The 16300-nt window shown below is 39.5% G+C and overlaps 1 protein-coding gene across 4 annotated transcripts in view; it reads left to right on the top strand.

Annotated features, from left to right (window-relative positions):
• Nucleotides 1–16300, top strand: part of sema6bb (sema domain, transmembrane domain (TM), and cytoplasmic domain, (semaphorin) 6Bb) — a 167001-nt gene that overhangs the window by 79671 nt on the left and 71030 nt on the right. For 3 of the 4 annotated variants that reach the window (XM_086046638.1, XM_086046637.1, XM_086046639.1), the window contains 2 exons: nt 5230–5357; nt 9234–9348. The exons of the other annotated variant lie outside the window; for it this stretch is intronic. In XM_086046638.1, the coding sequence (XP_085902764.1) occupies nt 5249–5357; nt 9234–9348 (224 nt within the window). In that variant the 5' untranslated portion in view covers nt 5230–5248. The remainder of the gene's footprint in view (nt 1–5229; nt 5358–9233; nt 9349–16300) is intronic. 4 annotated transcript variants of the gene reach the window in all.

Consider the following 16300-nt stretch of genomic DNA (forward strand, 5'->3'; position numbering starts at 1 on the left):
CCCACTACGAATAAGTGCACCAATGGAATCTTGCGACGGCAAACGCTGGCTCCTCAACTTGTGGCGCTTATCTGCGGCCGAATCTGCGGTTGCAATCGGCCAGCGTGTGACTCTGCCGCCTTCACCTGACCCCGATGACGCTGACGCGGGTGCTGAGTAATTGGCACCCGCGGCCCCGCTTGGATGGGAATGTCACGGCAGGGAATGTGAGAAATCCCCTATCAAGATGACATGTCCCGATAAGGTTACATTATATGCCTGGCACCATTAAAGGAGATGTCGCCACAATGCCGCTTTGTGTGCGCCGGGAAATGGAAAAAAATAAGTTTTGCATTAAATAACTCATTATATTAGGACCTTCAAGGTAAAAACTTATTTAGACTGTACAAAATTTATCATTTCCATGAGTGTAATATGAGGACTTCATCCTCATCAAATTTTGAATTATTCTTATTTTTTTCTTAAACCCAGTAACTATTTTGTAAAGATCCCTTTTTTCTCTTGTAATCAAACAACTTCATTCCTGTTGAATTATGATTTTTCTTTTAATGTTTGTATTCATGAAATTCACATTTCATCGCAATTTTACGGCTTTATTCTTCCATCCATCCATTATCGATACCACTTATCCTCACAAGGGTCGCGGGGCGTGCTGGAGCCTATCCCAGCTGTCTCCGGGCAGTAGGCGGGGGACGCCCAGAGTTGGTTGCCAGCCAATCGCAGGGCACACAAAGACAAACATTCGCACTCACAATCACACCTAGGGGCAATTTAGAGAGTCCAATCTCACTTACCATGCATGTTTTTGGAATGTGGGAGGAAACCGGAGTACCCGGAGAAAACCCACGCAGGCACGCGGAGAACATGCAAACTCCACACAGGGAGGCCGGACCCGGGATCGAACCCACGACCTCTGAACTGTGAGGCGGACGTGCTAACCAGTCGACCACTGTGCCGGCTTTATTCTTGTAAAATTCAATTATTTTCTAATGACTTTTTTCTTTTAAATTTAGAGTCTATCGTAGGATTTTTTAAAATAGTTTTTATTGAATACACAAATTAACTTTGTAAAAATTTTATTTTTCTTGAAAAATTATGACTTGCAAAATTAAGATTTTTTCTTGGAATATCGTAATTCAAATCATTATAGAAATACAATGACTTTATTCTTGTAATGAAAAAAATCATGTAATATTGCCAACTCAATTTTACAGTAAAATTCAAGTCTTTTTTTCTTGTAGTATGGCTAAGTAGTGTAAATTCAGATTTTTTTGGGGGGGAATGTCAATTTCCTTTTAAAATTCAGACTTTCTTTTTCACGTGATTACAACTGAATTCTAAATGTGTATGTACTTAAACATTTTCAACTTATTTGTATAATTTAAATTCTTTTTTCTTGTAATATTAAGTCTGTTCTTAGATATAAAACTCAATTTTTTTTATTGTTACTCTATGACTTTAATAAGATCCATAACTTCGGTCTTGACTTGTAGAACTCAAACCTTTTCATGTATTATGATGAATTTATTATTGTTAAAAAAAAAAAAAAAAATCCATGTCAATTTTTTTTTTCTAATTTTATGAAATGATTCTCTCATAATTCATTTTTTCACCCTTGTAATAGTACAAATTTATTCTCATAAAATTAATCTTCAATTATAATGGTCGGACTGTTATTGACATAACTTAGTAAAATTCTGATTACCGATAGTTTTGCAAACAGACTTTTAGTTTGTTTATTATTATTTATTTATTTATTTTTTTCTTTTAGTGACAAGTGTTGAGATAAAACAAGCTAGAGACAAACAAGACAGGTGATAAAAAGTGTGTCAAAATCACTGACAAAATATAAACAATATAAAAATAGCTATAGTGTAGCTAAGTAATTGTATCAGTACTATATCCGCCGCATCACTTTTAGCAGAGCCGTCCCAGACATTCAGTTACTTGAAGGTTGACTGTTTTTCTCAATTTTGTGGATGTTGTCATTGTTTTGTTCCGCTTCGATTAGTTACATAGCCGAATTGGATTAGAGTTAATTCGCTTATACGCACCAATGTAATGTGCACCACTTAGACTCCGCTAAAATGAATGTGAACGAGCGACAGATGTGGAGAGGCTTTTGCAAAACGAGGCGCAAAAGCTGAACAAGGCTGGCAGGCGCGTCTCATGCCATGTGCTAGTAAAAGCATACAAAAAATACTTGTATTAAAAAAAGACAGGTAGAAGTAGAGACTTAATTACAAAAGTAAAAATGTATTATAACTAAAAAAAAGTACAGAAAAAAACCCTATTTATTCTCATTAGAAAGTTCTTAACAATAACATGAAGTTATTATTTTAAAATTAATATTTTTTTAATTGGAATCACTTTCACTTTAATGTGTAAAATTGTTTTTTTTCTCGTTGTATTCTGATTTATTCTTGATTCTATTTTTTACCCTAATAATGATGCAACTTTATTCTTGTTAAAAAAAAGTCTTAAAATGTGATGACTTTATTCCATAAATATTTTTTTACCTGTAAAATTATGACTTACCCAGCCAAATTTTTGTCTTTCAGTGTTGTGACCATAAATTGGATTTATTTTCTTGCAATTTTGCCACTTTACACTTAAATGTCCATTCCTTTTTTCTTTTGATATTTTGATAATTCATTAAAAATTCTGATTATGTTCTTGTAATTCTACCACTTTTAGTAGAATTCAGACTTTATTCTTAAGTTACACCTTAAAAATGATGTTTTATGAATTAAGTTTTCGTAATTATTTATTGTAAAATGTATATTCCTTTCTTTTAAATCCAACAATACTTTGACTTTATTATTTTAAAATTCACATTTTTGTTTCGTAGAATGTACCTCATGTAGGAAATGTACAACTTTATTCTTAGAAAAATATGATATATTGTTGTCATTTTATTACTTTATTCTTGGAAAACAAAAAACAAATCTTGCAGGGAAATAATTTTTACAATCAAATTAAGATTAATCATCTTGAAATATTGCGACTTTTTCTTTCCCTTTATTCTTAAATGTCAGATTTTGTTTTTGTCCATTTACGACGTCTGGAAAAATTCAGACTTTTTTCTTGTATAGTTCCCTCTTTATTATTTTTTTTTTCTCATGACTTTAAAATCAAGATGTTTTCTTGTAATATGACTTTATTTTTGTAAGATTTTTCATTTTTACATACAGTGACTTTATTGTGAAATCTGATCCTATACGTAATTTAAAAAGGGTCATTATACAACTTTATTTTGTAAAATTAAATTTAGATTTAATAAAATTCTGCCCTTTTTTGGGGGGGCGGGGATATTAGCGGTTCAGAGAATGGATGGCTGGATTATTCCCACTTCATTCTTGTGAATGAATCCACATGAAAATACAGGTTTCTGAAAATTCAGTACAGAAACCAAGTATTTGTTGTTTGCCCCTTCCCGCTGCCGATGTTTACTTTTGCCTTATGTCATCCAGCGAGCAATTTGCGGCCACAGTCGAACGTGCCTAACAGTAATTTAATATATTTATTTTTTGCATAAGCGCGGCACTCCAGACATGAGTTTCGTCAACGGTGCGTGGCGAGAAAGGCGAGTGCCATTGTTTTAAGTCAGCGGGTTAGTTTGAAAGCTTCGTTTAACGTGGTGACTCATCCCGGCGCTCATTGGAACAAGATGTTGGTTTGGATTGTTTTTTGGAAATTATGTGTGTGAATTTTCCAGAGAAGAGCTATTAGCATAAGGTGCAAACATGGAATACACGGAAAGTGATGATTACAAATGAGGCAATAGCCCACTCTGGATTCCAGCGCTTTGCACGCAGCGGCTGGTCATAAAGCCTTTTTGGAGGTTTGTGGCTTTCAAGTAATAAACATTCCGTCGATGCGAATCTTACCGCCTGGTGGGGGGAAAAAAAATGAAATTTATGTCTGTTGACTGAGGCAAACGTTGTGGCTTGCTTGTAGTCAACTCTTAGACTTTTTCATATCCTGTACAATATCCTGAGGCTTAATACGTTTTACGGGGGTTCCCTCACGTCCATGGCACTGATTTTTAAGGAAACATTTTTAGGGGATTTTACAGTATACATCACGATGAAGAGTCAGAGAAGGTGCCCTACTAAGCTTCTTCCTACAGAGCAAATACAATATGTGCTTTTGTTGTATGCTGCTTGTATGCGTTGTTGCTCTGTGGGTTAAAGTAGCAGTTTTTTGAAGGTTTATAATTAGCGTCACTTCTATGCTAATTTGTGTTACACCATCTATAACGTTTTGCATTCTCAGCATTAAACTAGCAGCCTTTCGTTAGAAAAAAATTACAGGATACGGTTAGTGTTTAATTCCCTTTTGTTTTATTTGTCAGTTTTACAGTACAGTGGTAGCTCGACTTACAAATGACACAAAAGGTTTTTCAAAATGCAAGCCATCACGTGGCTGATGGAACAACGAATCAAGTTACAACCGCTCGATGGAGAACTTTACATCAGCGGTTTCGCAGACAATAAACAATTCTTCAAGAGTCTTCAAGTTGTTTATTACCACTCACAGTTGAAGTTTACGGCAGAATCAAGCAGGAAGCAAAAAGAATTCTGTGTTGTGCATTTAACAAAATGCTTAATGCTAACACGCAAAAGCAAGCCGCCATGGGGCGCTAACGAAACTAGCATCAATGTTGCCGTGTCCTTCGGGCAGCGGATAGTTTAACACAAACTTTGCAACAATACATGTAGACAGACAATAGAGCAATACTCACAGGCATATATTCTTTGTCCTCTGCCAAAAACGACTAATATCACTTCAGCTTACTGGGCTCTTGTGACCGTCTTCTTTTATATATTGCTTTGCATGAATTCTATTGCCCCTTGGGAGCAGCACAACGATGACGTACTCTCTTGGATTATGTTATTTACTGTGTGTTTTTATAAATTAAAATTGTAGAGTGCTATTTTCTGATTGAAAACATGTTGCAACAATTTTGCTGGCAGGTTTGGAACGACATAAACTTCACTTTAAGCCATCACCGCGCAGCCCACAAAGATGAAGTTTGAATGAAATCGAAGTCGTATTTGACAAAATCCTCCATCTTGATTGAGTTCATGTTTGTGTGTTTGCTCTTCACATTCCTCTGCTTCATTTGGCAAACACTCATTCCCCTCTCTCTCTCTCTCTCTCTCTCTCTCTCTCCCTCTCTCTCTCTCTCTCTCCCTCTCTCTATTATTTCTCTTTTGTGCACAGGCTCCGCAATTCTGTTGCCATGGCGACAGCGGCCCCTCCCTCTCTCTTCCTGCTCTGCTGGCTTCTCCGAACAGCTTGCTCCACGTTCCCCGAGGAACCCGGCCCTTTAAACTTCATCCCCACCGAAGGTATGGACGCTCTCTTACTGTCACCCATCCAGCGCTGACAAAAGTATTCACAATCTGTACTTAAATTGAAGTGCAAAAAAAAAGACTAGTGAAACGAAAGGTGCTGATTCCACTCCTTTACTTAAGTACAAGTTAAAAAAAAAAAAGGACAGACTTTTAAATTTGCTGAAGTACATACAAAGGAAAAACTATGGTTGTATATGATAGTTTATAATGAGTAATCAAATGCTAATCAGCAGGTGTAACATTTGTTATATTTCGATCACGGATGGGCAACTTAAATGCTAGAGGGCGCCACAATTTTTCATCAGTGCTACTGGGTGGGTGGGCACACAGGACCACACACCAGATGTATGACAAAAATGTTATTTTCAATATGACAAAATACGTGCATACATGCAAAATACTGCACTCTTAATTTATTTCATTTTTGAAAATACATTTTTCAATGCATTTATAGAGGATCCACTATCCTAATCCAACAACAAAGTGTTTGACGCAAACAACAAAACAACCACATACTGTAATCCCGCGCCCCAAGTGGAACAGGCTCTCTTGCATAAAAATGACCGCTCAAGGATGGCACAAAACTGCTGAACAAAAGAATGAACATTAATGTAAGAAATCATTTTGTACATTTTCTCACAAAAATCAACACACTCCAAATGTCAATATTATTGAGGTAGCGTGTGTGTCCTGCATATCATTCTAAAGCTGCCCAAAAATATTTGGTCTACTCATGTCATATGTTTATCAGCATGTTTTGGGCGAGGAAGTTCTTTGTGAAAAAAAAAAAAAAAAAAAATCTTACTTCTCACCACTGTTCCCTTCCCTCAGACACTCCCCCCTTAAGATGTGTAAGTTGCCCAGGTCTCAGCCTAACGCGTAAGGTGTTGAAGGGGGACAAGGGCATGCAGGTGGTGCAGGGGTCATGATGTGAGGGCTGTGGAGGCCAGACATGTTCTCACAGGCCGGGGTCGTGAATGTGGAGCGGGTGTGGAAAGGTGCCTGCTCGCATTTACGACTTTCCCACACACGTTCTCGGTGTCTCTGGAGATGCAAGCCCCTTCCGCACTCAGACTTGGAGCCTCCGTGTCACCTCAGCCGTCTGCGGCGAGCGCCGTACCAGGATCCATTGCGGTTCAATAGCATTGACTGATGGCTTCCCAGTCTTCTTAATGTATCAATAGCTAACAGTAGGTCATAGAATCGGTCAAGCCCTTAGTAGCAGTTGGATGAGAGCAGCCTTTCCCACACTTCACCATCCCACCATTGGCCGCTTTCCAGCCACCCCACATAGGGGAAAGTTTTAATGAACATGATCCTGTTGTGTGATAAAAAATAAATAAATAAATGAAAAATAATCAGCTTCAGATCCCCCCCCCAAAAAAACAATCAATATAAATTTTACAGAAAACAAGCCAACCGAAAAGCCGTGGATGAAGCCGCAGCCTATCAAGCCTACGCCCTTTTTTACAAGACAAACGTATTTCAACAAAGAAACTCATTGAGCCGCCGACACGACATTCATCATCTTACAGATTAATGAAAAGAAACCAGAACACTTTTTTTTTTTTTTAAACCAAAAACAAACTTGTTACACAAAAATATTCCACCCAGTCACGTCAACAAAAATGTACCATATTTATACACTTTCTTTTACATTTGGGTCATGTATTTAGTCAGTATATTAAATTTAAACATTTTTTTTAAAGGTATTATTGAGCCACAGAATTTTCAGATCGTTTTAAAAATTTATTCCACAAATTTACACCATTAACAGAGAGACATCTTTGCTTTGTGTTACATTCTGATTAATTTTATGTTTGTGGAATATGAGTTAAGCAAGATGCACTTGTTTTTAGCCATCTCTTGGGGCGGCCATTTTATCTTCTGTCGATTGAAAATGACATCACAACTGCTCACAACGACCAATCACGGCTGACCTGTTTTCTGAATCTGAGCCGTGATTGGTCGTTCTGAGCAGTTGTGATGTCATTTTCAGTCGACAGAAGACAAAATGGCCGCCCTCTGAGATGGCTAAAAACCAGTGGGTTATTAACACTTATTCCACAAACGGTAATATTTATCAGAATGCCGTGTTTCATCTAGTGGACTTGCTGGGAACATATTCTTGAAAAAAATATGTTTGGGTTGACTTCCGCTTTAAGCTGGCAGTTTTAAGAAAAAGGTCTATGGTTTATTTTAAAACAAATTACTCATAAGAATTGACCTGGTTTTGCACTTTAGCTAGTGCAGAGACTGAAATATGCATACAATATATAAGCACATTTCAAAAGTCATTTTGAATGCACGTATTATGTAGATTCATGCAAGCATGATCAAAAGACACGCCACACCATAGAATTGTGGTTTCCCAAAATAGCTGCATCAGAGCAGTAACAGGAAATTGCGATTGCTTTTTACACAGAACCCAGCGAAGGAGAGAGAATAATCATCAGATATTAATTATAATTAGATGGCATGGGCGCCAATGCCTGTTGTGACGCATACTTTAAAATACGTGCCAGACAGCGACAATTGCTTTCATCGCAACAGGGCGGGAGAAGGCGTGACTCATGATGTTGGCGTGATGCATCTGGACAAGGGCAATGTTTAAAATGTGCTTTAAAAATGCTTCAAATACAAGTTAGGCGGGAAGAAGACAATTGACTGGCACCAGAGAATATGATGGATTCATGTGAATAAAAATAATTAGGATGGCGGATGAGCACTAAAGACTAAATATAGACCTGGAGAGGAAATCTGATGAAAGTGGCGTATAAAGACGTAATGGCGCGGAAGGAGAGCGACGAGGGGAGGAGATTGGACAATAACACACTCATCCGAAACAGTTGAGGTCGGACATGAGGTCAGTTATTGTCTAACGTCCGTGCGTACATTTACGCAACCATGATCAATATCAAAACAGGACAACAGTGTGAGTCAAACCAGTAGAATTATTTGCCTGTATAGACATCTAAATTCTAAAATGTGTTCCATGAAATTGCATTCATTTATTCCCAACACTTCGGAGCACTTCTCTTGGCTGTAGTGCTTCCAACACGAGTATGTGGATGTTTTTTTTTTTTGTTTTTTTTTGTCCAATCAGATTTCAGTCCCGATGTGTTGCCATGTCAATGGAATCTACACAGAGCCTTCACGATCAGTATTGCTGGCCTACGTAATATCAACTATATTACATGGGGTTTTTTTTTGTTGTTTTTTTTTCTTTTAAATTACATTTGTAATGTTTTAATCACATTTTTTTATTTTTGAACTGCTCCAGATGAGGTTCATGGCACGGTTGCATGCTGTTTGATCACATTTTTGAATGGTATTGATGGTTTCTATGATTTTGACGTAATCATGTTAGGATAAATAGCGGGCTTAAGTTGGATAAGTCCCCACTGAAAGTCGATACGCTGTGGTCTGCCATTGTTGTTTTGGTTGTGATATACTTGCGCATGCTTAGAGCAAACCTTTAATGTGGAATGGTTTGGCAAAGATCGACAAATTAGACCCCAGTCATTTCCGCGTTATTTATTTAGTTGTTTGTTAAACGATTTTTCCCAACAGTTAAATCTAGGACTGTTTTTTTTTTTTTAAATGATACATTTCCCGTGCAAATATTTTAATCACAGTGATGCAATTTGTGCATTTGGTGTCAGATTTACAGTTTGGTGGCCATCTAAATTGGGGATTGATGGCTTTGGGGAAGATTCTGTGTTGGGGTGAGCGCCATCCAATCTGCTGGATCGCATTACAAATGACTCCTGTGTGTCTAAATCGGATGTGGCTCAACATAAATTTTCCAAGAGTGAATGCCAGATTGGGATCAGTAATTATGTGCGTGTTTCTTTCACCTCGTAATAGTGTCAAGACACTATCCGGTGTTTCTGGGCCGACCGCACCACACGTGGCAGAGACAAGAGCCTTTACATATCCAGAGGGTCATCCAAGTCAACCGAACACTCTACATCGGAGCCAGGTACGGTACTTTGCTTTTTTTCCCCTCTCTAGGCCATTTGAAATGTGCCATTACTGCAAATTTCCTGGCTTTATGGATTATTTCGAGCTGCTGTAGTGATTTCCATTGTGCAAAGGTTAAGGTTATTATAGTATTTCAACAGACACACACACACACACGCACGCACACCCCCACACAGGCGCACGCACACAAATAAAGTGAAAGCTTAACATGTATAGGTTAGAAAATACATTAGGTGTTGAAGTGTCTGTTAGCAACATGAATATGACTTTAAGGGGCGGGGCCTGTTGACGTGGCATGTGACATTGGCGATTGTGCGTGAGTGGTTTGTGCTCCTACATCAAGCCAAATTAAATGTATTTGTCGAGCCGTTAATCACAAGAGTCTCAAAGGGCTTCACAAGCCCACCGTTGACAAAGGTTAGTGGCATCCTCTGATCCAAACCCCCCCAACCGGGCCAGGAAAAACTCAAAAACCCATTTGAGGGAAAGGGTTAGAGAAAGAACCCTTGAGAAGGGACCGCAGAATGGGGTACCTCACTTCTAGGTTGACCAGGGTGCAAAGGATGCCGCGTGGGTAAAATTTAACTCTCAATATTAACTAAAATGGTGTCAATTTAATGAGATGAAGCACTGGGCCACCTCAATTCTTGTCCCTGTCGGTGCAGAATCCATACAGCAACGGTCTCAGATTCAGCCATTGCCACCTAGACCCTTTTTCAAAAAGGAGAAGAGGGGGGTAGAGAAGAGAAGCGGCAGTAAAACAGGCCAATGTATAGTTTAACTAAATGCAAGATTATAAAAATAAGCCTTAAGTGTATGTTTTGCTCTTCTCCTGGCGTTCGATAAACGGCTGAAAAGTACATCGGTGACCTTCCGGGGGTACGAAAATAAGATGGTGGTGGTCGCTAGTTTCGCTAGTCTTACATGATTCATACCGGTGGTACATCGGCAGGGTGACACTGCAAAGTGAGAACATAACGGTGATGGCAAACACAAAATGAATTTCAGCGGCCAAAACATCTGTTCCATTAGTCCAAGGAACAGAAAAGTCAATTAGCCCTCAATGATCATGTCAACGATGTCTGAATTTTCATCGTCTCTTTTTGAATCAACTCAACTGGTTAAAATGTAAATTGCTGTTATGGTTCTGTCCCCCCCTTCCAAGCAATTTACTTCACGGTACCTCATCTTTTTGACTGACACATCGCACATGCAAAGCCATTTATGGGACTTTGTTTTCTCCAACACTTTGCCCTGGCCATAGTTTGTTTCCTAGTGGTGACATTGGAGCTATTGCCATTCAGAACTATGTGTGACATCGTGGTGAAAAGTCAATACAAGATAGCCAATGTAATCCAATGTTGTCATACAAGATGAAAAAGGAAGTGATGAAAATGTATTAGGGAACATAAAATTCCGATATGACATGCCAGTCATTTTAAATAGTTTTTCTGTGAAGTCATCCCATCTAATATTGTCAAATGTCTGTTCGAAGATAACTCTCGATCTGGGAATAGTACGAGACAGCAGCTTTGCGGCTTCGTTCCGTTCGTCCGGACAGACTGAAACGGCCTGCTCAGCTGCATTAGGTTTCGACTGTTCAACCGCTTTTGTCGTTCCCTGGAGGCGTTCAGCAGCCGACCTCAAACGCCCGAGATTTACTGCACATGTTTTCCAAATTCTAATTTAGCTCGGAACGTGCTAAAAATCCGTCAACGGCCATCCCCCGCATGTGGTGCTGGTTATTGTCTGTCGTTGCACTTTCCAATAAGGGAACCACTACGGTCCAGGAAATGACCCAATCGCTGGCCCCCAGGCTGGTCCGACCTCACTACTGAGAAGCAAAGTAGTAAATATATCAAACTTTGTAAGCTTGTTCCAGCCATTCTGTCTGCGCCGAGAGGCTGTTTAATCACATGCGTGCACATCGCCTGATAATAAAAAAGTATGGCTCCTGTGGCCGACGGGCCATTATTAAAAATACAGCTGACCCTAGAAACTTGAACGGTTCGAAACTTGTAATTTGAGCTAAATCGTTGCCGAAAAGATGTCCTGAATCGTCAAAATAGAAGCCAAAACCCCAACTGACGACCAAACAAAATTTGGAAGCGGCCCCTCGTCTCTCAGCCCCCATGTTTTCTTTTTCATGCATTTCTGGTGTGATTTTTCAAATACTCGTCACTCGGGGACAATTGCTTTCAACACAATTTAGGCTATCCCCTGTAAATAGCAGAGTTTTACTGTTCCTCCAAATAATCCGGAATATTCCCCCTTCATTCTGAATTTCTTTTTACCCTGACGAAAAAACAGCATTTTCCTGCTTTTTTCAGTGTTGCTCTTCTGTTTAAACGGTACTTACATGGAATATGCGGTGGCAAAGTTGCTTGGCGAATAGTCTACCTTTTTAGGTCGAATCACAGAATGCGGTGAATGGCGTTTATGCAGCACAGCGACTTGGGGGAAAACGGGCATACGGGTAAATTCTAGCTTTAGAAGGCAATGCAAAAGGCTTTTCTTTTTTTTCTTTAACAAGGGCATCATTTATAAGCAGTAGAGGAAGTGAGTATGTGCTTAAAGCCAAAAGGTCTAGTTTCGCGGCATGTTATTTTTTTCTTTGTGAAATCTTATGATTCACGGTAGTTGTAAAACCTCTTTATGTACTCGCATGAGTTAACAATGATAAAATTTAATGAGAAGTGACGCCGTGTCCGTTATTTCTGATGGTGGGAAAATAAACTGGAATTAGATATACAGGGAATATAAAACCATCATAAATTACAAAACCTACTCCGAAGAAACAAACTCATTAAAAAAATAGTATTGGAGTATTAGCAGTAGTACTGAGTATATACTGTATTTGTTACTACTTTATATGAGTATGTGTGTAATATAGGTTCAACTATCAGTTTGGTCTACATCAACGCACAGTGGTTATCTAACATTACTGTTTTTCTTTTTTTTTTTTTTTTGAATTAAACATTTCGAATGTGGATGTGTTTCTAGAAATATATTTTGATTTAAAGTATGTTATAGATATTTGGGTTTTGAAAGGGGTATTGACAGCATGTAAACGTAGTCAGTGCGAAATAGTTGAACGGCAACACGACGATCACGACGGCTTCCCATTTGCCAGCATGCCCATATTTGGAAGTGCTGACGTAGCAGCCCACCAGGACGAGATAAGATATACCTTTGTACCTGCAACTTTCATTGTTGCCAAAGTAAGCCCTGTCTTTGCTCATTTTAAGAAGAAGGAGAAGGAGACGAGCAGCAGAGAAAACGAATTGCTCGGCAGGAGCTTGGATGGTTTAATCATGTCGTTACTTGTAAATAAGTGCGCCAAAATAACACAAAATGACTCCACCAGCTCCTCTCCATTTGGTAGGAGCTTGTCTGATATCACGCCGCCGCTGCCGGTCTTGTATACGGTGCACTGCGCCCTGCTAAATGCATTGTGAAAAGGGCTTAAGTGTACTTGTACAAACAAGAGTTGACATTCAGCCAGTACGCTAACGCGGCTAACGGGCGTACAGTCGCCGTGTCAATTGGCTTCATTTTGCATTTCCGGACTGCTTTGTGTAACTTTTGCTTGTAGTGAATGGCTCATCAAATGACAAGTGTGATGCTTCATTTGTTTAGTTTTTTTTTTTTGCCAGTGTTGATGCTTCGGCTAGTCTTACTGACGGCTACCTGCGCGGCTAACACGTGCAGTTATTTTTGCCAGCAAAGCTGAATAACGGGTCAGATAAACAAATCATAATTTGTTGTCATTTATTACTGTTAACTAATAAATAGCGCTTGTAAAAGTGTCCTTATAAAAAGGATGATCACATTTGAGATTGTGCGGCCTTGTGCCTAGAATCAAATCCCACCCGTGGTAATATATAATGATTAATATTGTGTTTGTGGCATATGAGTTAAGAAGCAAAATCCACCCGTTTTTAGCCATCTCGTGGGCCAGCCATTTTGTCACTTCCGTCGGCTGAAAATGACATCCAAGTTGCTCAGGGCTCTGATTATTATGAGCCAATTAGCTCATCTTCAGAAAACAGGTGAGCTGTGATTGGTCGTTACCTGAGCCCTGAGAAACTGTCATTTTCAGTTGACACAAGTGACAAAATGGCCGCCCCCAGAGATGGATAAAAACGGATGGATTAACTCTTATTCCACAAACGCGATATTTATCAGAATGCCTTGTTTCAACTAGTGGGCCTGCATCGAACATATTCGTGAAAAAAAATGTTTGTGTTGACTTTTACTTTAAATGAACCACAGTACATTGGGGGTTGAATGTACAGAATTGTTCTTGAAATCAGAGAGGTTATCCGATATGGGATGTGTCAGCCAAGCGGATGCTCGTAAAATAGCTAACCACCAGAATGTTATGTGAGCGCGAGAGTACAGGGATTTATGCCACCGAAAGGAAGCCTATATAAGTTTAATGAGGCTAGCAGTGTTTGCGGCTACCTGACAGGCGGCGATACGTTTGCAAAGAAACAGATCGGTGTGTAAATGCAAAAGTCGCTGTAGCAGGGGTTGACAGGGTTTTAAAATAACTACCTCGCGCGATGGCAGCTATGACTGTAGCCGAGTGCACACCTTGATAAGACGCCCTGCGCGCCCCTAAATCCTGTCACCATTAGCATAGCTGCTTCTCAGAGTGCAAACGGCCGTAAATCCCTGCCCCCGAGCACCTGCTGAGTGCACACACCTCTCCTGAGACGCTTCTCGTCTTCTCCAAATCAAAGTATTAAAGCAGTTTGGAGTCAGCAGCACCTCGCTGGGTTAAGCCCCACGTCACTGCTGCCGAGTCACTTTTCAGCCTTCACTTAGTAGATCCAAACAGCTCAGCCACATGTTTTTTTTTTTGGGGGGGGGTGTTTACTTCCATCCATCCAACATGTATAAAATAAAAGAACAAACAATTAGATAAGAGTACTGCTGTACATACAGTGGTTAAAATGTATAAAACCAGTTTATTTCGTTACATTCTCTTTTGTGCTTTTGTATAATACAGGCTTATTTTTCTGTATTAAAAACACTAAATAACACATTTTTAAAGTATTGTCTGCGTCGCTGGAACGGATTATTGACATTTCAATAATTTCATTGTGGAAATTAGATTTAATATAGAACTAAATTGATTGTAACTTTTAGCATGGAAGAAATAAAGCAGTCGGAGACTTTCCCACAAATAACAATTGACTTTTTATCAAGCTTTGCAGTGTGTGCATTCATGTGTGTAAAGGGGCTGACTTTCTGCCTTCATCAGCCCACACACACTAGAGGTCACCAGAAGTTGTGGGCAGGTCGAATGCCTCTCGGCAGACAGACAGGCAGACGCACACTTCGGCTCAGTTGCGCTCTTTGTGCTTCAGCAGAAAGTTGGACACAGGTGGACTCCGCTCTTAAAGCGGGAGTCAACCCAAACATATTTTTTTCAAGAATATGTTGCTTCAAACATATTTTTTTTTCAATAATATGTTCTATGCAAGCCCACTAGTTGCAAGGCATTCTTATAAATGTGGAATTGAAAAACTTGTGGAATAAGAGTTAATCCATCCATTTTCAGCCATCTCTGGGGGCGGCCATTTTGTCACTTCTGTCGATTGAAAATGACATCACAACTGCTCAGGGCTCAGGTAACGACCAATCACGGCTGACCTGTTTTCTGAAGCTGACCCGTTTTCAGTCGACAGAAGTGACAAAATGGCCGCCCCCTGAGATAGCTAAACATGGGTGGATTTTGCTACTCAACTCATATTCCACAAACGCAATATTAACCAGAATGCCGTGTTTCAACTAGTGGGCCTGCTGGGAACATATTCTTGAAAAAAATGTGTTTGGGTTGATTTCCACTTTAAGCAATTCTACACAATTACAAATTGAATCCCATCTATGTCATTTGATGAAGGTAAATACGGGAAATGGCTTGAATGATGTTTTCAGCTTTTTCCTCTCCCGCCGTAGTTTGAATTTATGATGTGTCAATCTAAAAGATGTTATGACAGGTTAGCTGGTTGCTTCAATTTACATTTCAACAGGTAAGTTGAACAGTGTTTTCAAAGTAAATTGAAAACTCCCGTCTAAATCTATATCAGGTGGCACGACTCCAAACACAGAAACTTTTTGTCCTTGTTTTCAGTTCAGGTCAGTTGATTCGAAAACAGATGCGGTGAAATTCAGACGTAATTAACATGATGAACTGACAAATGATTTGACTTTTCTGTTGCCCGGATTTAATGGCACACAATTGATGACACGTTGTAAAGCTGACATAAGATAGAAGGCCAGCCAATATGTTTTACTTCAAACACAACCCAATCAAACATTTTATACGTAGCTGTGACAAAATGCCTTCCGCAAACCGGATGATGGTTTGTTCCCTAATCTGTCCCCTTAGAAGTTCATACTCCACCATCCACTTGACGTTCCATATAACTGTCAACAATTTTACGATTGTAATCAGTAGGCGCCTCTTTATCAGTTTAAGTGTAACAGCAGCTGCCATAGTTAGTCAGAGGTCCTTATGTACCGCAACCTCTTTCCTATCTTACCATTAAAAAAAAATAAAAAGACAACTCTTGGTTTCTCTCTTTACTGTACTTTCGCCACAGCAAATTCCAAATGTTAAAACCTCAAGGGTGTTCAAATGCAGTCCAGTGAACAGTGATTGGAAAATAGTCCACAAACTCTGCTGCTTCACTTTCCTAAAGGTTCTCCAAAATATATTTCGTGCAACATGATGCCAGTTTGGCTCGGAGAGACACGGCAACGTTCCAAATCGCAATACCGGCCGAGCGAGAAGAAGAAGAAGGAGAAGAAGGGGCGGTAACTGTGTTGGCTGAAGAGCTCTTGACCCCGAGCCCGTGGTATTTGGAAAGCCAGAAGGTGAAAGTTCACCAGCTGGTAACCGATGAAAATGGATGTCTCTCTTGGGTAAAAGAGGT

Source organism: Filicampus tigris, chromosome 12 (assembly GCF_054856515.1).
Source record: "Filicampus tigris isolate MCC_2025a chromosome 12, RoL_Ftig_1.0, whole genome shotgun sequence".
NCBI lineage: Eukaryota > Metazoa > Chordata > Actinopteri > Syngnathiformes > Syngnathidae > Filicampus > Filicampus tigris.